The 25,071-nt window shown below is 43.3% G+C and overlaps 1 protein-coding gene across 1 annotated transcript in view; it reads left to right on the plus strand.

Moving 5' to 3' along the window:
• LOC117078550 (supervillin) overlaps positions 1 to 25,071 on the plus strand; it is a 101,109-nt gene that overhangs the window by 19,953 nt on the left and 56,085 nt on the right. Inside the window, exons 3-12 of the mRNA XM_033202140.1 lie at positions 1,179 to 1,259; positions 4,134 to 5,060; positions 5,417 to 5,587; positions 6,298 to 6,332; positions 6,914 to 6,975; positions 7,735 to 7,874; positions 10,557 to 10,652; positions 12,913 to 13,156; positions 13,600 to 14,176; positions 14,997 to 15,222. Coding sequence (XP_033058031.1) covers positions 1,179 to 1,259; positions 4,134 to 5,060; positions 5,417 to 5,587; positions 6,298 to 6,332; positions 6,914 to 6,975; positions 7,735 to 7,874; positions 10,557 to 10,652; positions 12,913 to 13,156; positions 13,600 to 14,176; positions 14,997 to 15,222 — 2,559 coding nt within the window. The remainder of the gene's footprint in view (positions 1 to 1,178; positions 1,260 to 4,133; positions 5,061 to 5,416; positions 5,588 to 6,297; positions 6,333 to 6,913; positions 6,976 to 7,734; positions 7,875 to 10,556; positions 10,653 to 12,912; positions 13,157 to 13,599; positions 14,177 to 14,996; positions 15,223 to 25,071) is intronic.

Raw genomic sequence — 25,071 nt, forward strand, 5'->3', positions numbered from 1 at the left:
ATGGACCTGAATTAGTACTTGTAACTCTTGTGTTGGTCACGTTATTCAGTGATAATTATAAAAGGAAAATGTGTAATAGTAACTAAAAATGTGATCTCATTGATTTTTTTATTTTATTTTTATTTATTTTAATTATCTTCTTTATTTGAAATGTGTTGTTTTACGTGGATGCTCTTTTTATATTAGGCTATTTACCAATGTGCCACTGCAAAATTTATGGAAATTAAGTTACCTTTTACTTTTAGTCAGCTGCTTACAAGACAATTGCCTGGTATTTGTGGTCAGAGTGTGACTGTAACAGACTCCATTCTTTTTTTTGAGACCGAGTCCTGCTGTTGTCGCCTGGGCTGGGGTGCAATGGCACAATCTTGGCTCACTGCCACCTCCACCTCCTGGATTCCAGCAATTCTTCTGCCTCAGCCTCCCGAGTAGCTGGAATTGCAGGTGCACACTACCACACCCGGCTAATTTTTTGTATTTTTTTTTTAATTTTTTGTATTTTTAGTAGAGACGGGGTTTCAGTATGTTGGCCAGGCTGGTCTCAAACTCCTAACCTCAGGTGATCCACCCACCCCGGCCTCCCAAAGTGCTGGGATTACAGGCGTGAGCCACTGCACCCGGCCAACAGACTCCTTTCTAATAATTTAAAATTACTTGTGAAAACATGATTTAATGGCCTTAGATACATTTACTTTTACCTCTTGATTTTAATAGTGAGCCACATGTCCTGGAAACTCCGTGAAGTGAATATAAACTCTGTAGCAAAATGTGCTTATACAGTTTCAAAAGCCAGAATTATTCTTTTTTTTCCTATAATATTTCTATTTGTTTATTTTTTTAAGTTTTAATTTAGGTTCAGGGGTACATGTACAGATTTCTTATGTAGGTAAATTGTCACAAGGCTTTGGTGTATGAATATTTTGTCACTCAGGTAATAAGCACAGCAGCCAATAGGTTGTATTTCAATCCCTGTCCTCCTGCCTCTCTCCTCCCTCAGGTGGGCCTTCGTGTCTGCTGCTCCCTCTTTGTGACCATGCGTACTCCATGTTTAACTCCCACTTATAAGTGAGGATTATTCTTACTAAAAATCAGCCTTTAGGTTTTAAGTTATGGTAAAGTCTGTGTATATGTTGACATTTTAATAGAGATTATCTGGTTTTGTTTTTTGTACACGATAGTACAGGGAAACCCAAACATGAGTGGTTTCTCCAGAAAGATTCCGAAGGGGACACACCTTCACTTATCAACTGGCCATCCAGGTACCCGCACGCCGGCCTCTGGGGTGTGCGTGCATGAGTGTTGCTTCTTCCCGCCTGACCTGCGGTTCCACGCATCAGCTAACACTCACTCTCCTCTTGCCCTTTTTAATACCGGTGCACTTGAAAATCATGTGGAAGTTATTTTCAAATCATTTGCTTTTCTCCTCCACTTGCCCTAATCTATGCTAATAGCATCTCTCCTTCCCCTTCTTTTTCAATCTTTCTTGATTGACAAACCTTTTCCTTGACCTTTTGCTTTTCCCTTCTCACCAACTCACATAGGACTGGCCAGTAAGGGGCAGTAGTGAGCACCCAGCCAGGCCCTGGGCTGCTTTCCTGAGCTGACTCACCAGCCCGCGTCCCCTCTGCTCAACTCCCCACTGCTCCCCGCCCTTCCAACCTCCTTGCTTTCATATCTCCTCATCTCTAAACCAGAAGTTAATTTTCAACAGTTAAATTTAGGGCATGTGGTTTTAAAAGCAAACAAAACCCCCTATCATTTCATTTTTAAGACTGGGGGCAGGGAGAGGCGGAAGGAGTCAGAATGAGTAAGTCATGGAAGGACAAAGCACCCCACAGAGTTTCTGACAGTCACTTTGTTCTCTGCTGAGGACAACATGCAGATTGTCTCCGATCAGAAGCACGCATTCCACAGGAGAACTGGAGCCGCGCTTCAGTCTCCTTTTGATTAACAAACGTTTTAAGTATGAAAACCTCCAACACGGGCTCATCTCTGGGAAAAATAACAACTCAGAATGTTTTCTTTTCCTGAGTTGTTCATAGTCACCACCTATGTGTGTGTCTGTCTGGATTGTCCTTTAATGACGCATATATAGATGCCCTGCCTTTTATGTTTAAAAAAAAATAGGAGTTTTTATCAAATTTAGCAGGGTGCACTTGTCATTAAACTATTCTTTTCCATACAGTGCGCATCATAAATAATTTCTTTTGCCAATTAGGCTTAAGTAAAGGGTCTACATTCTTCTGCCTGCAAGAAATCCCTTTTCCCACTCCAAAAGCCCCCTTTACTTCTTAAAGCTGAGCCCTAATCAGTTTTCCATTCCCAAGTAGTTGGAATTGTGTCTCCTTTCCCACTACATGGTACTTCAAAAAGCAAAAATAAGAACTAGATAACACTATTAAATGTTTACTCTTTGCTAAGCACTAAGCCATGTGCTTTGCAAATGTCACATTACACTATGTCACTATTATTTCCATTTAAAAGGTAAAGCAACTGAGGCTTACTTAGGGCAGGTGAGTTGCCCAGCACCACCCAGGCCAATCTGACTGAGCCGGGATCTGAGCAGAGGCCTCTTCCTTCCCCACGGTCAGAGCTCTTGGTTTCTTTGTTTTGCAGTAATGGAAAAAGGTCTGTAGCTTTTGAAAAGGATGCCAGTTTTGCTCTCAGATATTTGAATAACTTTAGAAACAACTGGAGCAATCTCTCTTTATTTTTTATTTTATTTTTGTTTTTTAGGGACAGAGTCTCTCTCTCTATTGCCCAGGCTGGAGTGCAGTGGTACAGTCATAGCCCACTGCAACCTCAAACTTCTGGATTCCAGTGGGCCTCCTGCCTCAGCATCCCAAGTAGTTGGGACAACAGGCACACGCCACTGCACATAGCTAATTTTTTTTTTTTTTTTACTTTTGTGGTGACAAGATCTCACTATGCTACCCAAACTGGTCTCAAATGCCTGGGCTCAAGTGATCCTCCTGCCCTGCTGCCCGACCTCCCAAAAGCTGGGATTACATGTGTGAGCCACAGCGCCTGACCTCTCTTTTTGGATTTGTTTTTAACTAAGAATAACAGCAGTCCCTGGGAGTGGGGGATGGTGGTGGGAAATACTCACTTCACTAATTCTTTCAGCAAATATCTTTTCTCCAACATTCTTTTGATGCTAGAATTATTCATAATGATGCCCAAACTGGCCACTTGCCTTTTGAATGAATGAATGTACTCTGCATTGCATGAAAAGGCTTGTGAATGTCTAGTTGAGTGCTTTAAAAGAGAGGCGATTATGGCCAGGTGTGGTGGCTCACACCTGTAATCCCAGTACTTTGGGGGGCCAAGGAGGGGGCAGATCACCTGAGGTCGGGAGTTTGAGATCAGCCTGGGTAACATGGAGCAACCCCATCTCTACTAAAGAAAATACAAAATTAGCTGGGCGTGGTGGCACATGCCTGTAATCCCAGCTACTTGGGAGGCTGAGGCGGGAGAATCGCTTGAACTCAGGAGGCGGAGGTTGCGGTGAGCCAAGATCACACCATTGCACTCCAGTCTGGGCAACAAGAGCAAAACTCCATATCAAAAAAAAAAAAAAAATAGAGAGAGAGAGGCGATTATTGTACCTTGGGCTCAATAAAAAGCATAAATAATCACAAACTCCCTTACATTTTCAGGCAACAGTGAAATTACCGCGTTTGGTCATTAGGTGTCTGTATGCCAGGAACCTTCCCCCACAGTCCGTGTTCGGGGCCTGTGCGTGAGGAAAACTTTCTGATTCAAGGGACCAGCCTCATTGTGCCCTAATGCATACTGGTGGTGTATATTAATGCATTTTTCTGTGGCTTCTGGGTATTTATTTGGTCAGAAGGGACCCGTTCTCCCCCAGGATAGCATCTGACCCCTGTCAGCTTTTACAAGGGGTTAGAGTTAGTTTTGCACCACCAGGGCATACATATGCAAATTGGAAACTCAACTTAGGATCATCTGACAAGTAGTTGGTTTCTAACATTAGACACCAAAATCCTTTTTCACAAGTTATTCTCTCTTGAGGTCAGTTTCCGTTCGCTGGTAATCTGTGATCACGCATGCTTTCCTCCTGTGAGGCCGTTACTGCACTTTGCAACTTAAATCCTTTTTCTTTCTTAAAGAGTTAAAGTTAGAGAAAAATTGGTGAAAGAGGAAAGTGCTCGAAACAGCCCTGAACTCGCCTCAGAGTCCATAACTCAGAGGAGACACCAGCCAGCGCCAGTCCATTACCTGTCGTTTCAATCCGAGCACTCGGCCTTTGATAGGGTCCCCAGCAAGGCAGCAGGCTCTGCACGACAGCCAATCCGTGGCTATGTCCAACCCGCGGATACCGGTCACACCGCCAAGCTGGTGACACCAGAAACCCCAGAAAATGTATCTGAGTGTAGCTGGGTAGCATCAGCCACCCAGAATGTGCCCAAACCGCCTACCTTGAAGGTTCTAGAAGGTGATGGAAGGGATAGCCCAGTTCTCCATATCTGCGAGTCAAAAGCAGAAGAAGAAGGAGGAGGAGAAGAAAAAGAAGAAGGAGATGTGCTCTTCACTGAAGCTCTCCAGCAAAGCAAGAAAACCCTACTGGCTTTGGAGGGTGATGGGCTTGTGAGAAGCCCAGAAGATCCCTCTAGAAATGAGGACTTTGGTAAGCCTGCTGTGAGCACAGTCAACTCAGAGCATCAGAAGGAACTGGAAAGCATGATGACACACCCCTCTCAAGCTCAGCACCAGCCCACTGAGAGGACAGGCAGGATTGAGATGGTTCTCTACATTCAAAGTGAGCCTGTGTCCCAAGACGCCAAACCAACTGGTCACAACAAGGAAGCCTCGAAAAAGCGCAAGGTCCGTACCCGCTCTCTGTCAGATTTCACAGGCCCCCCTCAGCTCCAGGCCTTGAAGTATAAGGACCCAGCTTCCAGGAGAGAGCTGGAGCTGCCCAGCTCCAAGACTGAAGGGCCCTATGCGGAGATCAGCATGCTGGACACAAAGGTCTCTGTCGCCCAGCTCCGAAGTGCGTTCCTGGCATCTGCCAACGCCTGCAGGAGACCTGAACTGTAGGTGATGCTTCACACGCCCTCCAGCTACGTCACTTGCACGTCCCTGGTAGAATGATTCACTCCTCGACCTGTGTTGTGTTCTGCATTGAATCATATTAGCTTAGCTCACAAGTGTGTGCAGGGCGACTATGTGGAAAATGGCTCAAAAACTACCACTCTGCTTCTGCCTACTAATGGGGAACCAGCGGATTGGGTCTCTGGAATGTCTCCTTCCTTACGTGCATGGTAGAGGCATGAAGAGGGGTTTGGTGGTGCCTGTGCCTTGACTCACAGAGATGCATAATCCTTTGCTGTCTTCTCTTTCTCTGTCTTCGTTTGCCTTCCTTATACTCTCTGCCCTTTGATTCTAAAAGCAAATCACGGGTGGAGAGGTTGGCCGAAGGACCTGGCTTGCCCACCGGTGTGGAACGGGAGAGAGGGTCCCGGAAACCAAGACGCTATTTTTCTCCTGGTGAAAGTAGAAAAACTTCCGAGAGATTTAGAACCCAACCTATAACTTCAGCAGAACGAAAGGAATCAGATAGGTAGGCACGCGTATGTGCGGTTTCCTGGTCCAGGAACATGGCAATGACATGGGAGTTTTACCACACTGATGGCCTTGGTGCTATTTATATAGGATGCTGTTGATTCCATAATTCTTCCATCTAATCTATAAGCATTATTTATTTGGCTTATTTAAAAGTCTTTTTAAAGAATGTTAGCCTTTACAGTGGTATTATGATACATACACAATTTTACGTTGCATTCAGATGATAAGAAGTAAGAAATATTGTTTTTCTTCATTTAATGTTTTTAATATTTTTTACTTTCTTGTTAAATTAGATTCCAGATTGCATGTTCACCAGATTTTACAGGGAAAATAACTGAGGAATTTTATATTCATTTTCTAAATGTTCGTCTACTTGTTGTATTTGAGTTTTAAACTAAAGTGTCATATACTATTGCATAAAAAATGGTAAGATTTGTCTAGAAAATTGTCATCAGTGGTGTTTAATAAGTTGTTCTTGTGCCTGGTCTCTCTCCACGGGGTGTATACTTGGCTGGGATTGTGTGCACACACGCTCCAGTGTTGCTTCACAACTGTATGCGTGTTTACACAACTAGAATTGCTAGCAGGAGGTTATTTCTTAAAAGAATTTAATTGCATTTTTATTTTTACTTTCAATATGATGTTTTATTTCGATCTTCTGCTCCCACCTGCTAATTTATTATTATTTGCTAATGTCTTTCCTAGGTGCACTTCACATTCAGAAACACCAGCTATCGATGGCAAGTACCTGTTTCCCTGTTTTTCCTTCTTCTTTATTGTCTCTAGACTGGATTTAATAATAAGGTTTTTGGCTTTTTGAGAGAATAAGATGATGGAGCATCTTGTCTCCCTTTGCTGCAGGTTTTCATTCTGTGAATATTATAAAATCTAGTTGAAATTTTCAGATGATGTTTCCCTTCTTTCTGAGCACAGTTAGAGAATCATACAGTGACCAGTATAAAAACAACTAATTCAAACCAAAGGAGCAGGTTCTTCTTGTTGTGCTGCTGCTACTATTTAAAAATAAAAGAAACTCCCCCCATAAAATATATTCGTGAAATCTCGATTGGACTAAAGTTAGAGTAGAAATCCTTGGACAGAGTTTGCTTTGGTTTGGCTGGGTTGAATTGCAAGGGAAATGAGTACCTTTTCACTGAGCAGGAAGAATGGGCTCCCTGCAAGGGGAAACTACCACCAATTATTATTTTGGTGCACCTATTCTTGTATTTAAAGATTTCTAGGTTAGCCCTGAAAGATGTTTTGGAGACCGAACTTAACCTTTTCTAATGATGTCCGGTTTTTAATTTGTGGCTTTTTGCAGATGAAGAAAAGGTGGATGAACGAGCCAAGCTAAGTGTTGCCGCCAAGAGGTTGCTTTTCAGGGTAAGCCGTGCTGATGTGCTTGAATAGAGGTCACTACTGGATGCAGTAATCCCAGCTACTTGAGAGCCCACGGCAAGAGGATCACTTGAGGCCAGGAGTTTGAGACCAGCCTGGGCAACATAGTGAGACCCGGTCTCAAAAAAAATAAAAATTGTCATCCTTGGGGAGGGAGACTCTCATGGCCCCAGCCTACTTCATGTGCCTCTGGGCATGCTAAGGCCCTCCCGGCTTTGGCCCACCTGTTGTTTTCTTCCTAATCTTTGCCTGGTTGTGGCCACCTCGTGGACACAGCATGAGTGTACACTTCTGACAATGATACGAGGTGCTCATTAGTGACCCCTCCTGTAGGTCCTGTAGGAGAACAGAGTAAAGACTTTTTACCGCCCTCATTTCCTTTCCTTGAATTTCTTTGTTATTTTTAAATTTTTTTAGAGATAGGGTCTCACTCTGACACTCAGGCTTGAGTGCAGCAATGTGATCATAGCTCACTGCAGCCTCAACCTCCCAGGCTCAAGTGATGTTCTCACCTCAGCCTCCCAAGTAGCTGGGACTACAGGCCTGTGCCAGCATGCCTGGCTAATTTACGCATTTTTTGTAAAGATGGGGGGGTCTCACTTTGTTGCCCAGGCTGGTCCTGAACTCCTGGCCTCCAGCAGTCTTCCCTCCTTGGCCTCCCAAAGTGTGGGATTACAGGCATGAGCCCCCATACCCAGCTCTTTCCTTGAATTTATAAGGGTTCCACAATGTTTCTAATCTTAGGAGATGGAAAAATCTTTTGATGAACAAAATGTTCCAAAGCGACGCTCAAGAAATGCAGCTGTGGAGCAGAGGCTACGCCGTCTGCAGGACAGGTCCCTCACCCAGCCCATCACCACCGAGGAGGTGGTCATCGCAGCCACGTAAGTGCCCTCGGGACTTCTCAGCCTTGGCTATAATGTCTTTTTTTTAAAAATATATATACATTTAAAGAGTATTCAATGAAAATGAGGCATTGGGGAGGTGGTTTAGCTAAAAGCCACAGAGAAGTTAGTACTAAGGGGTTTTGTTTACTGTGGTCTCTCTAAACTGTAATGGGATGTGTATCTTCTAGAAAAACTTGAAAGGAGTTTTGTTCTATTTTGTTTCTGTCTCTGCATATTGGTGTTTTAAAAATCTCTTTGACAACGGAAAATAGAAACATGAAACTTGGTGGATTCCTGTGATGAAATCCAGCTTCCACAGTCACCCGCTCCTGGCCCCCTCCTGGCCGGCGATGCTCAGCCCGTGTCCCATTCACTTCCCCTTTCCTCCTGTGCTATTTTCAAGCAAACACTAGAGGTCTTACCATTTCATCCATAAATATCCCAGTATGCCCTTCTAAAAGATAAGGGTTTGTTTTGTTCTTAATCGCCAGAAATCTCTTTTCTTTTCTTTTCTTTTTTTTTTTTTTTTTTGAGACAGAGTCTCGCTCTATCACCCAGAATGGAGTGCAGTGACAGGATCTCGGCTCACTGCAACCTCCGCCTCCTGGGTTCAAGCGATTCTCCTGCCTCCACCTCCCGAGTAGCTGGGATTATAGGCATGTGCCACCACACTCAGCTAATTTTTGTATTTTTAGTAGAGATGGGGTTTCACCATGTTGGCCAGGCTGGTCTCAAACTCCTGACCTCAGGGGATCCACCTGCATCAGCCTCCCAAAGTGCTGGGATTAATTGCCAGAAATTTCTAACAATTAAATTGCAGTTTGATAACTTTCCAAACAACCAGAAGTTTGTTTTGAATAATATGTTTCAATAAATTCAGAATTAATTTCCCAGAGTAATTCGTTCAGAGATCATTGCTTCAATCAAGTGAAAATTTTTATTATTTTTTGAGGGGGCGTTGTTTGTTTTTTTGAGACAGTGTCTCATTCTGTCACTCAGGCTGGAATGCAGTATGCCATCTTGGCTCACTACAGCCTCAACCTCCTGAGCTCAATTGATCCTCCAACCTCAGCCTCTCAAGTAGTTGGGACTACAGGCCCCACCACCACACCTGGCTCATTTTTGTATTTTGTGGAGATGGGATTTTGCCATGTTGCCCAGGCTGATCTTAAACTCCTGGGCTCAAGTGATCCTCCCACCTCAGCCTCCCAAAGTGCTGGAGCTACAGGTGTGAGCCACTGTACCCAGCCTAGTTTTGTTGTTGTTGAAGTTGTTAATTGGTTTTGTGCTTACCTTGGACACACAGACACCCTTCCTGAAAAAAAAAAAAAAAAAAGTTCATCCCATTAGGTTATTGACATCCCAAAAGGCCTTTTTGTCAGTGCCCCGTTCTGTGGACCTGCTGTTAGATCAGCTGCCTGCAGTTCCTCCCCAAGTTGTTCCTCAGTTTTTTGGTGCATTTGTAGCTAAGTATATCCTTGCACTCATTAGAAACTCTTTGCAAATCAGTTTGTTTTTTTAAAAAGAAATATTTGAATTGCTGGTGTAAAATAAGAAGCAGACACCCATGGGAGAAAAACAGTAAATATAAGAAAAATTAATCCCATTTTAAGGCTCAATAAATCTACCTTGATGTGCCTATAGATTGTATAAGAACACTGATACTTTTAAAAAATAGATTGAGGCCGGACGCAGTGGCTCACACCTGTAATCCCAGCACTTTGGGAGGCAGAGGTGGGCGGATCACCTGAAGTCAGGAGTTGAAGACCAGCCTGGCCAACATGGTGAAACCCCATCTCTACTAAAACATACAAAAAAATTTGCTGGGCGTGGTGGCGCACACCTGTAATCCCAGCTTCTCGGGAGGCTGAAGCAGGAGAACTGCTTGAACTCAAGAGGTGGAGGCTGCAGTGAGCCGAGATCTGAGATCACACCACTGCATTCCAGCCTGGGCGACAGAGTGAGACCCTGTCCAAAAAAAAAAAAAAGGCCATGCGCAGTGGCTTATGCTTGTAATCCCAGGGCTTTGGGAGGCTGAGGCAGGCGGATCACGAGGTCAAGAGATTGAGACCATCCTGGCCAACATGATGAAACCTCATCTCTAATAAAAATACAAAAATTAGCTGGGCGAGGTGGCATGCACCTGTAGTCCCAGCTACTTGGGAGGCTGAGGAAGGAGAATTGCTTGACCCTGGGAGGCGGAGGTTGCAGTGAGCCAAGATCATGCCACTGCACTCTAGCCTAGTGACACAGTCAGACTCCATCTCCAAAAAAATTTTTTTTGATAAAAAAAAATAAAAAACAGAAAGAAAAAATTTAGATTGAAAGCAATATTCTAAAACACAGACATAATCTACTGATTTTTTGATGGCTAATATTTGCTTTTTTAATTTTTTTTTTTTTAACACCAAGACATATATTCTCGAGACAGAGTGAATCCTCCCAGCTCTGAACACCTATTCTTACCCCATTTGCTTTGGGTAGCTGCTATCTCTTATTTCCTGAGTTTGTATTTGCTTTTCAAGTTCTTTCGTGATTTTTTCTCCCCAAAAATAATTAGCAAAAAATTCTGTTAAAATTTTTGATTTAACGTTTCTGAATTTAAAACTATGCTATCCTTAATGCTTCTTTTCTTCTCTCTCCTTATGAATGTTTCCTCTTTGGCAATTCCTTTTAAAGTGAACCTATCCCTGCTTCGTGTTCTGGGGGCACCCACCCTGTAATGGCGAGACTTCCTAGCCCCACTGTAGCTAGGAGTGCTGTGCAGCCTGCCAGGTACTGGACAGATACAGATGCATGCGGCACCCGGTGCAAAGGTGCCGAACAGCAGATGCATCCTAAAGTCTTGAATGTCTGTCGTTTGTTTGACAAACAAGTCAGTGACTTGAGTTGTTCAGAATGTGTGGCATTTTGTTTTGTCATAGCGCAAGGTGCTGATAACTACATGCTGGCATGCGTGGGAAAACATTTCGTCTCTCTGCATATGTTATGTGTTAGAACTAGAATCACACTAACTCACGTATCCAGTTGCTTTGTTTGTTTTTCATAATGATGGTCATCCCTCAAAAATTTTGTTCTTCATCTAAACACTGTTGTAGCACTTAATAAAGATTAATAGAAAAATGGGACATTGGCCGGGCGAGGTGGCTCACACCTGTAATCCCAGCGCTTTGAGAGGCCGAGGCGGGTGGGTCACAAGGTCAGGAGATCAAGACAATCCTGGCCAACATGGTGAAACCCCGTCTCTGCTAAAAATACAAAAATTAGCTGGGCATAATGGCATGTGCTTGTAATCCCAGCTACTTGGGAGGCTGAGGCAGGAGAATCGCTTAAACCCGGGAGGCAGAGTTTGCCATGAACTGAGATCGCACCACTGTACTCCAGCCTGGTGACAGAGCAAGACTGTCTCAAAAAAAAAAAAGAAAGAAAGAAAGAAAAAGAAAAGAAAAATGGGACATTAATCTGAATGTTGAAATGCTGATAAGACCCAGTCTTTTTCAAACACCTGTAGACACAAATACATGCTGAAAATAATCCTCCCTCTTTCTAATTTATAGAGAGACAATGCCATTATATTTTGGGACTGGGAAAATAACAATTTATACTGTCTAAATGTAGATGTTTTACCATCGTGTTTTAGATTGTGGTGCTTTAAAATTATGTCCTTACACCAGGTCACATCCCTTCATTTTACTGTTATGTGAGCCAAACCACAAAAGCTAAAAATAATGGCAGTGCAGGGATAAAGCTGGCACACCCAAGGCAGGGCCCTCTCAGAGAAGTTGGTTTCCCTGCCCTCCTGGTTACTGCACAAGGTCCACGGAGGACTCTGAGGCTCAGGTGGCTTTTTTGTCACTGGCCTCATTATACACCTGGAACATGGAGGCTGACTGCTGTTTCGCCTGGGACAGCCTGTGCATTGGGGATTCACAGGAGTCAAGGCAGAATATCTCCTTTACTAGATCTGAGAATCGGATTGGTCAGGGGCAGAAGGTATATTGCATTAAAAACCTCTAGAGATTCACAGTGATGGTAAAGACTTCAGGCTTTCCTTCTCTTCTAGCTGGAAGTTGGAGGGAGCTATTTATTTATTTACTGATTTATGTATTCATTTATTTATTTTTGAGACAGAGTCTTGCTCTGTCACCCAGACTTGATCACTGCTGACTGCAGCCTCAACCTCACAGGCTCAAGCAATCCTCTCACCTCAGCTTCCCAAGTAGCTGGGACCACAGGTGCACACCACCAAGCCTGGCTAATTTTTATATTTTTTGTAGAGATGGGGTTTCACGATGTTGCCCAGGCTAGTCTCCAAATCCTAAATTCAAGTGATCCTCTTGCCTTGGCCTTCCATAGATATCAGCCACTGGACCTGGCCAGTTGGAGGGATTTATAATCACCTGAAATTTTCTTTACTACTCTGGTTACTGGAAATTGCAGATTTAAGTACCTTTTAGAAAACTGGTAGGAACCTATAAGAGTAAATGCTAAAATGAAGCAGTGACTCTTTAAGAATTAAGCCGTTTGTCTCTTTAAGAATTAAGCCGTTTGTCTTTAGCAAGTGAAAATCAAGACCTTCTGTTATTACATTGTTGACAGATGACTATATCATTTCCTAATTATTTAACATGAAAGACCACCTTCTGAACCACATCTTTACATGAGGTCTAAATACACCATAGGTAATGCTTTGCGACTCCCTTTCATTCTATTTATTAGGATACTAACAATGCCACCTGTCTGTCTACGATAAGCTATAGCCAAGCTGACTTCAATGTCTTAAACAGGAAATTCGTTTTGTAGAAATAATTCAGAGCTCAGAGTCTGCTCTTTGTAGAAGCGATGATCCTAAGTGTCCTGTGCTGACTCTGCTTGCTGAGTAGCTGAACAGCTGCCTGCCTGTGTCCTAGATGTGTTTAGGGAAAAAGAAGCCCTTTGCAAAATGATGTGACACTTGGCAGAAAGTTAACATAGAAACTTAGTGGTGGGCTTTGGTTTGTTGGTACCTTTGTTGCTGACATTTTATTGTTTTCAGATTACAGGCCTCTGCTCACCAAAAGGCTTTAGCCAAGGACCAGACAAATGAGGGCAAAGAGCTTGCTGAGCAAGGAGAACCTGATTCCTCCACTCTAAGCTTAGCCGAAAAGTTGGCCTTGTTTAACAAATTGTCCCAGCCAGTCTCGAAAGCAATTTCTACCCGGAACAGAATAGACATAAGACAGAGGAGAATGAACGCTCGCTATCAAACTCAGCCAGTCACGCTGGGAGAGGTGGAGCAGGTGCGTGTGCTCTAGTCTGATTGCAGGTTGTGTGTGTGTTCTTCAATTATTGCACTGCAATATTCCTCCGAGGTCAGTGATGTGATTAAGGTGCTCTGCCAGGAAACTGCTGCCTGTAGGTGATGTGGTGATAGCTTTCTTCCTAAAAATGATAACTCTACCAAGTATGTTGCTCTTTTTCTGTTTTCATACCTTGCTTGCGGAAATATGTAGAATGAGTCCATTTTGGAGAGAAAAAAATAGTATGCACAACTGCATTTCACCCAGAGGATTTTGTTTAATGAAACTTATTATATAACTATGTCCAGGAATGGTTTTCCACTAAGAGAAACAGTGAAACCGCATCAAATCAAGTATTTCAGCTTCTGTCAATTCATAAACCAGGATTTATATAGGGGATATTTTTCAAGCAGCTTTTTTACTTTTAAACTGTGTCGTTCCAGGTGCAGAGTGGAAAGCTCATTCCTTTCTCACCTGCCGTGAACACATCGGTGTCTACCGTAGCATCCACGGTTGCTCCAATGTATGCCGGGGATCTTCGCACGAAGCCACCTCCTGACGACAATGCAAGTGCCACTGACTATAAGTTTTCTTCTTCAATAGAAAATTCGGACTCTCCAGTTAGAAGCATTCTGAAATCACAAGCTTGGCAGCCCTTGGTAGAGAGTAGCGGGAACAAGGGAATGTTGAGAGAATATGGAGAGACAGAAAGCAAGAGAGCTTTGACAAGTCGAGACAGTGGGATGGAGAAGTATGGGTCCTTTGAGGAAGCAGAAGTGTCCTACCCCATCCTGAACAGAGCCAGGGAAGGAGACAGCCATAAGGAACCTAAATATGCCGTTCCCAGAAAAGGAAGCCTGGAACGGGCGAATCCTCCCATCACCCACCTTGGCGATGAACCGAAGGAATTTTCCATGGTTAAAACTAATGCACAAGGAAACTTGGACTTGGGGGACAGGCTGCCCTTTGAAGAGAAGGTGGAGGTGGAGAATGTTATGAAAAGGAAGTTTTCACTAAGAGGTAATGACTAGTGCCCCTAAAACTTTAGAAAGCCACTGGGTTTTAGTTTCCGCTTGATTTGTCCTGTGTGTCTACGATTGCTTTTAACAAAGTTCTAAAAGCAGTTTACAGCTAGCATTGGTTAAAAGTTCAGTGGTAATCCTATTCTACCCCAGATCTGACTAGAGGATACATCAAGTTTTCAGCAGTAAAACCACCAGAAGCGCTTTCACGCGTCTTCATAGGGTTTCTGTTGACTTTGGTCACGTCACTCACACAATGGCCTTCTGAGCTGGTTCGTTCTGGTGGCCCCTTTTAGAAATAGATGACCCCGAAGGTCCAGGCTGGGTAAGCACAAGGAATTAAGGAAAGGCTTGACCCCAGTCTCCGAATCGCGAGAGTGTTTCTTCCTGCACGCCTGTTTTGCAGGCTAGCAAGCCACACTGCATGGGCCTTTCATCCTCCTTCTATTTTTGCGTGAAACAGTACAGCGTAAGTTATAAGAGGGGTTTGCATTTGTGAGTATAGCACATTTGAATGTTAAAGTATTGTTTTGGAGAATTAGAATCGTTTGGGAGTCAATGGTTAAAGCTGACTTCCTGTGTCTCGCACACAGGAGAGAAACCAATTGCCACGAAGCATTTTGCCGTGTGGGTAACCCTCCGGGAAGTTTGGTTTTCTCCGGGTGTAGCGTGCTGCAGATTTGCATAAATCCCAATGGATTGGGTCACCCGCCCTGTGCCCACGGCTTGAACTCCCAGAGCTGCGCTGTTGGGGGCGAATCGCTGGAAGAACGTTCGCCTGAGGAGTTCAGTGCTGATGCTGCTCTTTTCCTTCCCAGCGGCAGAGTTCGGGGAGCCCACTTCCGAGCAGACGGGGACAGCTGCTGGGAAAACTGTTGCTCAAACCGCAGCCCCAGTGTCCTGGAAGCCCCAGGATTCTTCGGAACAGCCACAGGAGAAGCTCTGCAAGAATCCATGTGCGATGTTTGCTGCTGGAGAGATCAAAACGCCGACAGGGGAGGGCCTTCTTGACTCACCCAGCAAAACCATGTCTATTAAAGAAAGGTAATGAGATTCGGTGAGCGAAAAGTAATTGTCTGGGGAGGAGCTTACAGCTCGCTTTAGAAAATGATCTGAGTGATGGGCAAAGAGATGAAATCACACATTCAGCTTCTAACAGGGCTGTGCTGTTGTCCTGGAGTAATTTGGGGAAACTGAGGTGTTTGAGAGTGAACTGCCTTTGCTCGTGAGCCTGGTTTGGTAATGACAACAGGACCGGTTCCAGACGCAGATGAGAAAACAAACAGAAACAGACTTTTGCTTTATTTATTTGCTTCCACTGTCCCAATGTCTTTTCTAATATTAAATTCTTGGACTATCTAGTGACAGGAGCTGAGATTTTGACTCTTCCCCTTTTAGATACACAGGGTTCATACTGAATGCACAAACCACTTGTGGCTTGTGTAAAATTTGTGTAGAGGGAGTGAAGATAAATTTACTTACAGGGTATACGTCTTTGGGCTTAGAATCCAAGTTTTGTTTCCTTTACAGATTGTAAAATGGATGACTTTTCTGAACTGCGTTTAGAAATTGCATGTCAGGTAATAGCTTGAAAGATTGCATTTCAGCATCAAGTAACACAGTAGCCTAATTTCTTTCAAAATAACGACGCAGGGTGCAGAGGAATATATTTAAATGAGACAGATACAGAGAATTGGAAGTAGATTACCTTGGGGGTGTGTTTTCCTAGTGAACTTTTAACCACAGTTGAATTAAGCACCAAAGATACAATGGTGGAAATAAATTCAGGCTTTGATAGCAGAATAGGGTGACTCAATAAAAATGTACTGTACTCAGGTGATGGACACAGCCTGAATACCCTGACTGGGTCTCTATGCATTATATACGTGTAACAAAATTTCTCATGTACCACATCAATTTGTACAAAAGGGAAAAAGTCTTCAGTAGGAAAAAAACATGATGGAATAGTGACAGGAAAACTGGGTGAAGAAAAGTCACGTCAACTCCATATTAGGAGAATCATTTCCAACACCTTTTCCCACAGTTCTGCCAACCTCGACCCTTCCTTACACCTGCCACCATACAGAAGTCTGCATGTTTTGTTAGGCACAGACCATGGTTATTTTTCTAGATACATTTCAAACTGCCTAAGACTATACCAAACCACAAGGAAAAGTCTTTTCTTTCTTTCTTTCTTTCTTTCTTTTTTTTTTTTCAGAGACAGGGTCTCCCTCTGTCCCTCTGTTGCCCAGGCTGGTGTGTAGTGATATAATCACAGCTCACTGCAGCCTCGAACTCCTGGGCTCAAGTGATCCTCCTGCCTCAGCCTCCACAGTAGCTGGGACAATAGGTGTGCACCATCATGCCTGGCTAATTAACGACAACAACAACAACAAAAACTCTTTCTGGAGATGGAAGTCTCACTATGTTGCCAAGGCTGGTCTCGAATTTCTGGCCTCAAGCAAGCCTCTCACTTCCGCCTTCCAAAGTATAGAGATTACAGATGTGCACCACCATGCCTGGCCCTTCTTTCTAGTTTTAAGCCAAGCTTTTTGAACATTATTTATAAAATAATAGATGCCATCTTTTTCAACTGACAAATTAATAAGATTGTTAAATCTGATTGACTTTCTCGTTTACTTGAGATTCATGAAAACTTAGACCTGGCAGGCTGAGGGGCCTAGGGAAGGGGCAGAGGGGTCAGTGCAGTGAGGAAAAGGATGTCTTCAATCGGGGAAGCAGTTGGGCCTATTGAGGCTTGAAGTTCTCTTCCACGGAAACGGGGCTCGAAGAGAGTTTCATCCCACAAACCCAAGTGTTGATAACTGGTTTGGTGAGGAAGAAGAGAAATCATTTAAGGAAATTAACAATAAATGTCATTCATACACAAGTTTGGATGTTTTACACATGAGATAATATCTCTGGGGTAGTCTCCAGTGGAAAATACTAATATTATGCCCCCTTCTTTCAAAGACTTTTAAAGGAATCTTCCCATCTTTGGGAATATTCTGTCCATCAGGACTTAGGACTTTTAATGGAGAAGTCCTGTGTCTACCCACTAAGCAATAATTCCTGATTTACTTCCTTGTTTTTTGGTAAATTTTAGTTGATCCGTGTTTTTCTGAAAGTTTTAATCTTACTGTAAAATTCTCATTTTTAAAACTGAGATACTGGAAAGATGCAGCTTCTTAGTTTGGGCTTTGTGGATATCTAGGGCATTCAAGCATGGCTGTAAAGTTTCTGTGAATGGCCCAGAAGTGCATTCAGATTTGAATACGTGAGCATGCACACCTGCTGGGTAACAGAAGCCATAACTTATCCTGGTCTCCAGGGGATTCCCGAGCCCAGTCTGTTCAGAATCATGATAGAAAGGAACGCTTGATTGATATTCAGCTATTCAGTTTGTTAAAATATGTTTAAGAAAGGAAAAGGGACACTTTACTTAGCAGCTATGTTTGTAATAAATTACACTAATGCAAAATATATTGCCAGTGATCTTTTCCCCCTTACCTTGACAGTACTTTTATTTGTACTTTGCTGGAAATAACTAAACTACATATTTTATTTATATTTATTTATTTATTTATTTTTTGAGATGGAGTTTCGCTCTTGTTGCCCAGGCTGGAATGCAATGGCACAACCTCGGCTCACTGCAACCTCCGCCTCTTGGGTTCAAGTGATTCTCCTGCCTCAGCCTCTCAAGTAGCTGGGATCACAGGCATGTGCCACCATACCCAGCTAATTTTTGTATTTTTAGTAGAGACGGGGTTTCACCATGTTGACCAGTCTGGTCTGGAACTCCTGACCTCAGGTGATCCACTCACCTCGGCCTCCCAAAGTGCTGTGATTACAGACGTGAGCCACCACACCCAGCCTAAACCACATATTTTTATAATTTATCTATGATAGCTTTTTCCTAAATGAGACTTTAATCTCTCCCTTTTGTGAAAATGAAATAATGAAGCTTAAACTATTTCAAGTAAGAATGTTATTCCTACATTTATTTGGGCTTTACTTTTCTTTCTTGAGGAAGAAGTATATAAAATCATAGGACTTCCAGACTTTATTCTACATACCTCTGACTGCCTCATTTTACCAAAGGAGGGATTTAGCTCCGGTAGCCTCCAGGGCCATATAGTGAATAGAAGTGACCTAGGAGCCATGTCTCCAACTCTACCCTGGTCCACGACAAAACTGCAGTGTGCTCAGATTAATGTTAGAGCAGCCAACCCTGTGTACTCTATCTAGGAGAATACGGTAAGAGGACAGAAATTCTAGCTAGACAGCAGTGTTAGAAAGACACACCCTCTTTCTTCATGAATTTTATCAGTTCACATGCTCTTAACATCGCTTATTTCAAATTACACATCCACATTCACATTTCAGAGTCTAAGAAATAGAGCCTGGAATTTACAGATTTCCTTTATCATTTTTTATCAATGGCCGTGCCCACTAAAGAGGGCAGGTCTGTCTTCTTCAGCCTTGTTGTGTCAGTCTCTCCCCTGTCCGGGGCCTGATGATATTGAGAGCCCCATGCTCAGTGCTACCCAGTGTCACAGACTGCCTTCCACATTTTGCACATGATGCCTCCTTTGATGTTGAAGACAGCCTTCAGAAGAAAGCAGCATTATCCCCACTTGTAGACAAAAAGTGGAGAAATTAAGAAATTAAAGGAAACCCTCCACACCCTCCTTTTTAAGAAAATGTTTGCTGCTCAAGGAAATCTACCAAAAAGTTATTTTTCTGTTTTCATCTTTTCTGACATTGTGAATGTCAAATTTGAACCACAACCAGCATAAAACATAGGATGCAATTGACTTTTCCCACTGGATTAGGAAAATTGTAGTTTTATAACTGTCTAAATTATTTGTGTTTAAATGGTTCCTGTTTGAGAACTTCTCTGAGAAAAATTGTGAATTAAATAATTCTTAAGTTATTTAGGGATAAAACCTTTGCTATTGCTTAAAGAATACGTTAGGACTTTAGAAATCGGATCTCCAGGCCGGGCGCGGTGGCTCAAGCCTGTAATCCCAGCACTTTGGGAGGCCGAGACGGGCGGATCACGAGGTCAGGAGATCGAGACCATCCTGGCTAACACGGTGAAACCCCATCTCTACTTAAAAATACAAAAAACTAGCCGGGCGAGGAGGCGGGCGCCTGTAGTCCCAGCTACTCGGGAGGCTGAGGCAGGGGAATGGCGTAAACCCGGGAGGCGGAGCTTGTAGTGAGCTGAGATCCGGCCACTGCACTCCAGCCTGGGTGGCAGAGCAAGACTCCGTCTCAAAAAAAAAAAAAAAAAAAAAGAAATCGGATCTCCACAATGTCAGAAATAGTGGCATCTGGGCTTTCTTATTTGGCGAAGAAAAATATTGGAAAAGAATAAAAGAGCCATTGTTTCACTTCGGGAAATTGGTGGCGTGTAAGAACTTAGTGGAACTCCCTGAACTGTCGCAGAATCCACCTCACGCCTCTGTGGAGTTCTGCCCTAGAGGGGCCGGCTGGAGGCTTCTGTGTTTCCTGCCTGTCCACCCCCGCCCCAACCATTCACCCTTCCCTATCCCATCCAGCCAGAGGCTGTCTCCATCTCCAAACCCCTGGTTCTTAAGTTGTAGCTTGGAGATTTCAGCCACTACAGGGCCCCAGATTTATGTAGGAATAAGAATAGAGATGCAGTTCCCCTTTGCTCTCTTCTTTTCTTTTCTTTTCTTTTCTTTTTTCTCTTCTTTTTCTAGGCAGAGTTTTGTTCTGTTACCCAGACTGGAGTGCAGTGGTGTGATCATAGCTCACTGCAGCCTCAGTCTCCTGGGACTCAAATGGTCCTCCTGCTTCAGCCTCCCAAGTAGCTGGGACTACAGGCACACACCACCACTCTCAGCTGATTTCTTATTTTCATTTTTTTGTAAAGACAGAGTTTGGCTCTGTGGCCCAGGCTGGTCTCCACCTCCTGGCCTCAAGTGATCCTCCCACCTCAGCCTCCCAAGGTGCTGGGATTACAGGTGTGAGCCACCATGCCCAGCCCTCCTTTTCTGATGTTTGATTTGTCTCCCACTTAAAACACACTTTAGTTCGTTCGCGTCTCCAACTTGTGAACCAGCCAAGACCAAGATATAATGTAAGTATTTATGTATGCTGTTCAGCCTTATCTGAGATCTATGGGGTGCTTGTAGTTCTCTAAAATGAAGGGAGAATTCTAAAAAAGAGAGAGAGAAAACACACCTTATTTAATATTAGGGGCACATGGTTGTCGTGTCTCCTGTTTGACCCAGCCCTGACCGCTCTGAGTGTAAAGTCCTTGTTCTCATCAAGCAGGGCTCTCAGGCCAGCATTCCCTGCTGGAATAGTGTGAGGTATGGAAGAAGAGGCACTGTTTCCCCGGGTGGCCTGGCAGGCACCTGTCATGGTGGCCCTGGACCAGGCATCAGGTAAGCGGGCCAGTGTCATGCCTCTCCCTGGGTTCACACAGCCCCAGGCCAAGCTGCTGCCCAGCCCGCAGCATCACAGTCCTGCAAACAGCACTTCGGCTTGGCAGTTGCTAAAAGCGCTGACAGTTGTTTGAATTGCACCAGCAGGAATTTATGTCCTGTGTAGACCCAGACGTCGGCTCCTCGACCCTCTCAGAGCCTGGCGGTCTGCGGTGAGCCGGAAGGCTGTGAGCTCACAGGAGGAAGGAACACATTTGGGAAGATCTCCCTCCCTCCGCAGCGTGGTGGACACCAATGAGGAAATCTAAAGGGACAGGAAGAACCCACTCAAGTTTTAGTGTGTGTTATTTACGAGTTATTCATCATGTGCTCCGTAGGCTGGAGGCAAGGGCTGGCTCTAAGCGCCATGTGGGCTCCATGGAAACAGTTTCTTCCAGATTATTCTGGTTACTCTGTAGTCTTCGGAGTCCCTAATGGTAACTCTGCCAGCACATGTAGAAGCAAAATTTTAGGGCTTTGGAATGGAGGAATTCTTTGGAGGCCTTCCTATGGTGGGAAAAACCTTATAAGAAAGTCAGAATCCTATGCCATTCCTAAAACGGTGTGACAAAAATGTGTCTGGTCAGCGAATGTTCTACCGCAGTTAAACAAGCACAAGCAGACAAGGGTTGCAGTCACCTCTGTCTGCCCACTAACATCCAGTGTGACCTCGGCCAATGGAATTTTTTTTTTTGAGACGAAGTCTTGCTCTATTGTCCAGGCTGGGGTGCAGTGGCACAATCTCGGCTCACTGAAAACGCTGCCTCCTGTGTTCATGCCATTCTCCCACCTCAGCCTCCCAAGTAACTGGGACTACAGGCACCCGCCACCACACCCGGCTAATTTTTTGTATTTTTTGTTTGTTTGTTTGTTTTAGTAGAGATGGAGTTTACACCATGTTAGCCAGGATGGTCTTGATCTCCTGACCTTGTGATCCGCCCATCTCGGCTTCCCAAAGTGTGAGGATTACAGGTGTGAACCACTGCGCCTGGCCAGTCAATGGAATTCTTGACCCGGATGTTCCCACATTCCTTGTCCATCGGAATGGGGATAACAGTTCCCCGTGTCTCGGGTCGCCGTGCAGCTCAGCAGAGTATAAGGTGGATGAGGCGGTGATCTCAGATGCCACAGCTTGGGCTTTTCCAAGTCAGTTTTAGATGCCACAAAGCAACCACCAGGGAAACCGTCCGATGACACAGGTGCTGGTGTCCTTGCCCTAGACTTTTGAGAGCTGCTTTTTCAGAAGGTCTTCAAAGACCGGAGCTCATGACTTCTAATCAACTCAACTCAGGAAGATGAATTTGATTTTTTTTAAATTCATCATTTGGATCTCACCTGATTAACAAGGTGGATGGTCAAGAGAAGCAGCTGCTGGCCTGGGTCAAAGGTGAAGTGAAAGAAGCTGGTTCTGAGGCCAGTTTGCAAAGAGAATATCAATGAGATGAGTGCCTGGCTCCACGAGATGATGAACTGGAAGGACTTCTTCCTTCTCAGTTGGGTATTAAAGTGCTGGAATGCTTACTTTTTGAAAGTCTCATTTATTGATGCTTTGAAAGCTCAAGTACAGCATGCAAATACCAATTTCTTTTCATGATTTTATTTTGTGAGATTATTTTATTAGAATAAAACTGACTCATTCAAAATAATTGGAGAAAAGATGAATCATAGTCATATATATATTATGAAATGATGCGGATTAAAACTCTTGAAGGAATTTAAACTTCATGTCCAAGCCCATGAAGTAGCTCTTGTAGCATGCAGGGTGTTGTTCAACGTTTGAGAATTACAGGAGTTAGGACTAAGTGAGACCTTGACCAAAGGGATCTGCATGAGATTGATAAGGCAGCCTTACCACAGCTCTAGAGAACGGCCATTTGAGATCGTATCTGCTGCCGCTTAGCAGAAAGAGGAAAACAGAAAGGAAGTGGGGAGAAGGAAGAGATTGAGGAAGGGGGCAGGCCCAGAGTTCGAAGCTCCCGCCTCCTTTGGGGGATTCTTTTCTTCACAGCTTACTTCCCATTATTTGACTGAGTAAATAAACAAGTATAGGTGTAATTGTGTACACATATGTAGATGTCACTGGATTCTTAAATACAAAAAAATGTTTACTTTTTAACTTAACAAAACATTTAGCATAGGATATATCTCATCCCATCTCCAAAACAAATATTTAATGGGAATCGGGAAGCTTGGAAGAAAGACCCTTAGAGATCATCTGGTCCAGTTCCTGATGTGGCAGATATGGGAGGGAGAGCCGAGGTACTCAAAGGGAGTTAGTGGCCAAATTGGGACCAGAGCTGATGTACTGCTTTAAAATACACTGTTGTCTAGACGTGGTATTTCACGCCTGTAATCCCAGCACATTGGGAGGCTGAGGCAGGGGGATCGCTTGAGGCCAGCAGTTCGAAACCAGCCTAGGCAACAGAGCAAGACCCTGTCTCTACCAAATGGAAGTTTTAAAAATTAACCAGGCATAGTGATGCACACCTGTCATCCTAGCCACTATGGAGGCCGAGACAGGACTATCGCTTGAGCCCAGGAATTCGAGGCTGCAGTGAGCCATGACTGTGCCACTGCACTCCAGCCCTGGTGACAAAGGAAGACCCTGTCTCTAAAACAAATTCATAAAAATAAAAAATATTTATGGATAAAAAATATTTATGGATTTAATATTTATGAATAAAAAATATGTATACCATTTATGGATTATGCATTAGTGATATCAATAAGACCTAGCCCATCAGGTGTGGCACAGAGGGAAAGGGATCTAGTTATTTGGTTTTTCCCTGCTCTTTAAATTGTTTGAACAGCAGCTCAGATGAGTTTAATGAACATCATCTTTTTTTTTACCTTTTATCTTTCCCATGTTTGTTTGTCCAGTGCAAATGCCTAAGATTTTTTCATTCATGGCAATACAGTTAGCTGAAACAGCCTCATGTTTGTGAAAAATAACCTTTCAGGATTCCAGTATTCAAGCAGTATTCCTGTCAAGTCACATCATCATAAGTCACATCATCATTGAGCTAAAGTAGGTTAGGTAACAGTAACAGTTAATTAGATTCTTTTTTTGTATATATCCTTCCCCTGAGGAAAGTTGAAGTGATAATTTTAAAAAATGGGTTTGTAGAAAATAGTTTCTGTCTAAAGAAGATGGATAAGAAAGATCAAATTCATTTGTAGGAAAAAAACAGGGCTTAGAACACCTAAGGAGAAACAGTCATAAACATCAAATTTTACCTCTAATTGAAAGGGATGATATTAAGAGACGGTAAGTGCTTCATGGCTTTATGGTTTTTTTTGTTTGTTTTTTGAGACAGAGTCTCACTGTGTCACCCAGGCTGGAGTGCAGTGGCGCGATATCAGCTTACTGCATCCTCCACCTCCCGGGTTCAAGTGATTCCTCTGCTTCAGCCTCCCGCCCGGCTAATTTTTGTATTTTTAGTAGAGACGGGGTTTCACCATATTGGCCAGGCTGGTCTCGAACTCCTGACCTCATGATCCACCCACCTTGACCTCCCAAAGTGCTAGGATTACAGGCGGAAGCCACCAGGCCTGGCAAACTTTATGGTTTTTTTGGTTTGTTTTTTCTTTTTTTGGATAGCCTCAGAAACATTATTTTATTAAAACCCAGGTGGAAATAAAAGCAAACAATTAAAGGTGTCCTTGACAGAGTCTATCGCATAGTTTTCTTATGTAATAAAGCATTTTAAGTATTTTGATAAAATAATATTTACCTTTAAATATAGATTTGCTGATCCTAAATTCTATAGTATAATACATGACAATTTAAAAAAGAATAATCAAAATATTATCTTCCAATAAACCCTCTCTTCTCATTTTATTTTTGGCTTATCATTGATGAGCTCTCTCACCCACAATCATTATTTGTTTCCGTTGTTGCAGCTCTTTTGTCACACCTGAGAATAAGAAAGCTATATGTAGCCATGTCCTTTAAACAACACCAGAAAAATAAACTAGTGATAGAATATCTTTTATATAACACTTTGTTTAAAAAACAATTTTTTAAGCCCGCGTCTGCTTCATTTTCTGTAACACAGCTTTATTCCTTTAATGTTATTTCACCAAGTGACCAGAAGGCCTCACTAGAAGACATTTTTCTCTGGGGACGGTTCTCTTGCTTTCAGCCCAAGGCCAAGGAACAGACATTCCTCGGCTGGGATGACGGTGCATCTTTTATCTAGCAAGTCACATTTCGACTCTGTGTTTCAATCAACTGTAAAGTCTTCGGGGCCATCTTAGAAAAGGGATTTTATTATTTTTCCAGACATGCTGTCTTCAGAATAAGTGAAATTCAAAATGTTAAAACGAGGTGGCTCTGGTCATGTCTTGGCCAAAGCCTTCTCACTTACCTAGATTATGGTTCCATCACAAGGAAGAGTTCGGTGCTGAACTCTTTGTGGCTGGCATGTTT

Source organism: Trachypithecus francoisi, unplaced genomic scaffold (assembly GCF_009764315.1).
Source record: "Trachypithecus francoisi isolate TF-2019V2 unplaced genomic scaffold, Tfra_2.0 Contig00215, whole genome shotgun sequence".
NCBI classification, from domain to species: domain Eukaryota; kingdom Metazoa; phylum Chordata; class Mammalia; order Primates; family Cercopithecidae; genus Trachypithecus; species Trachypithecus francoisi.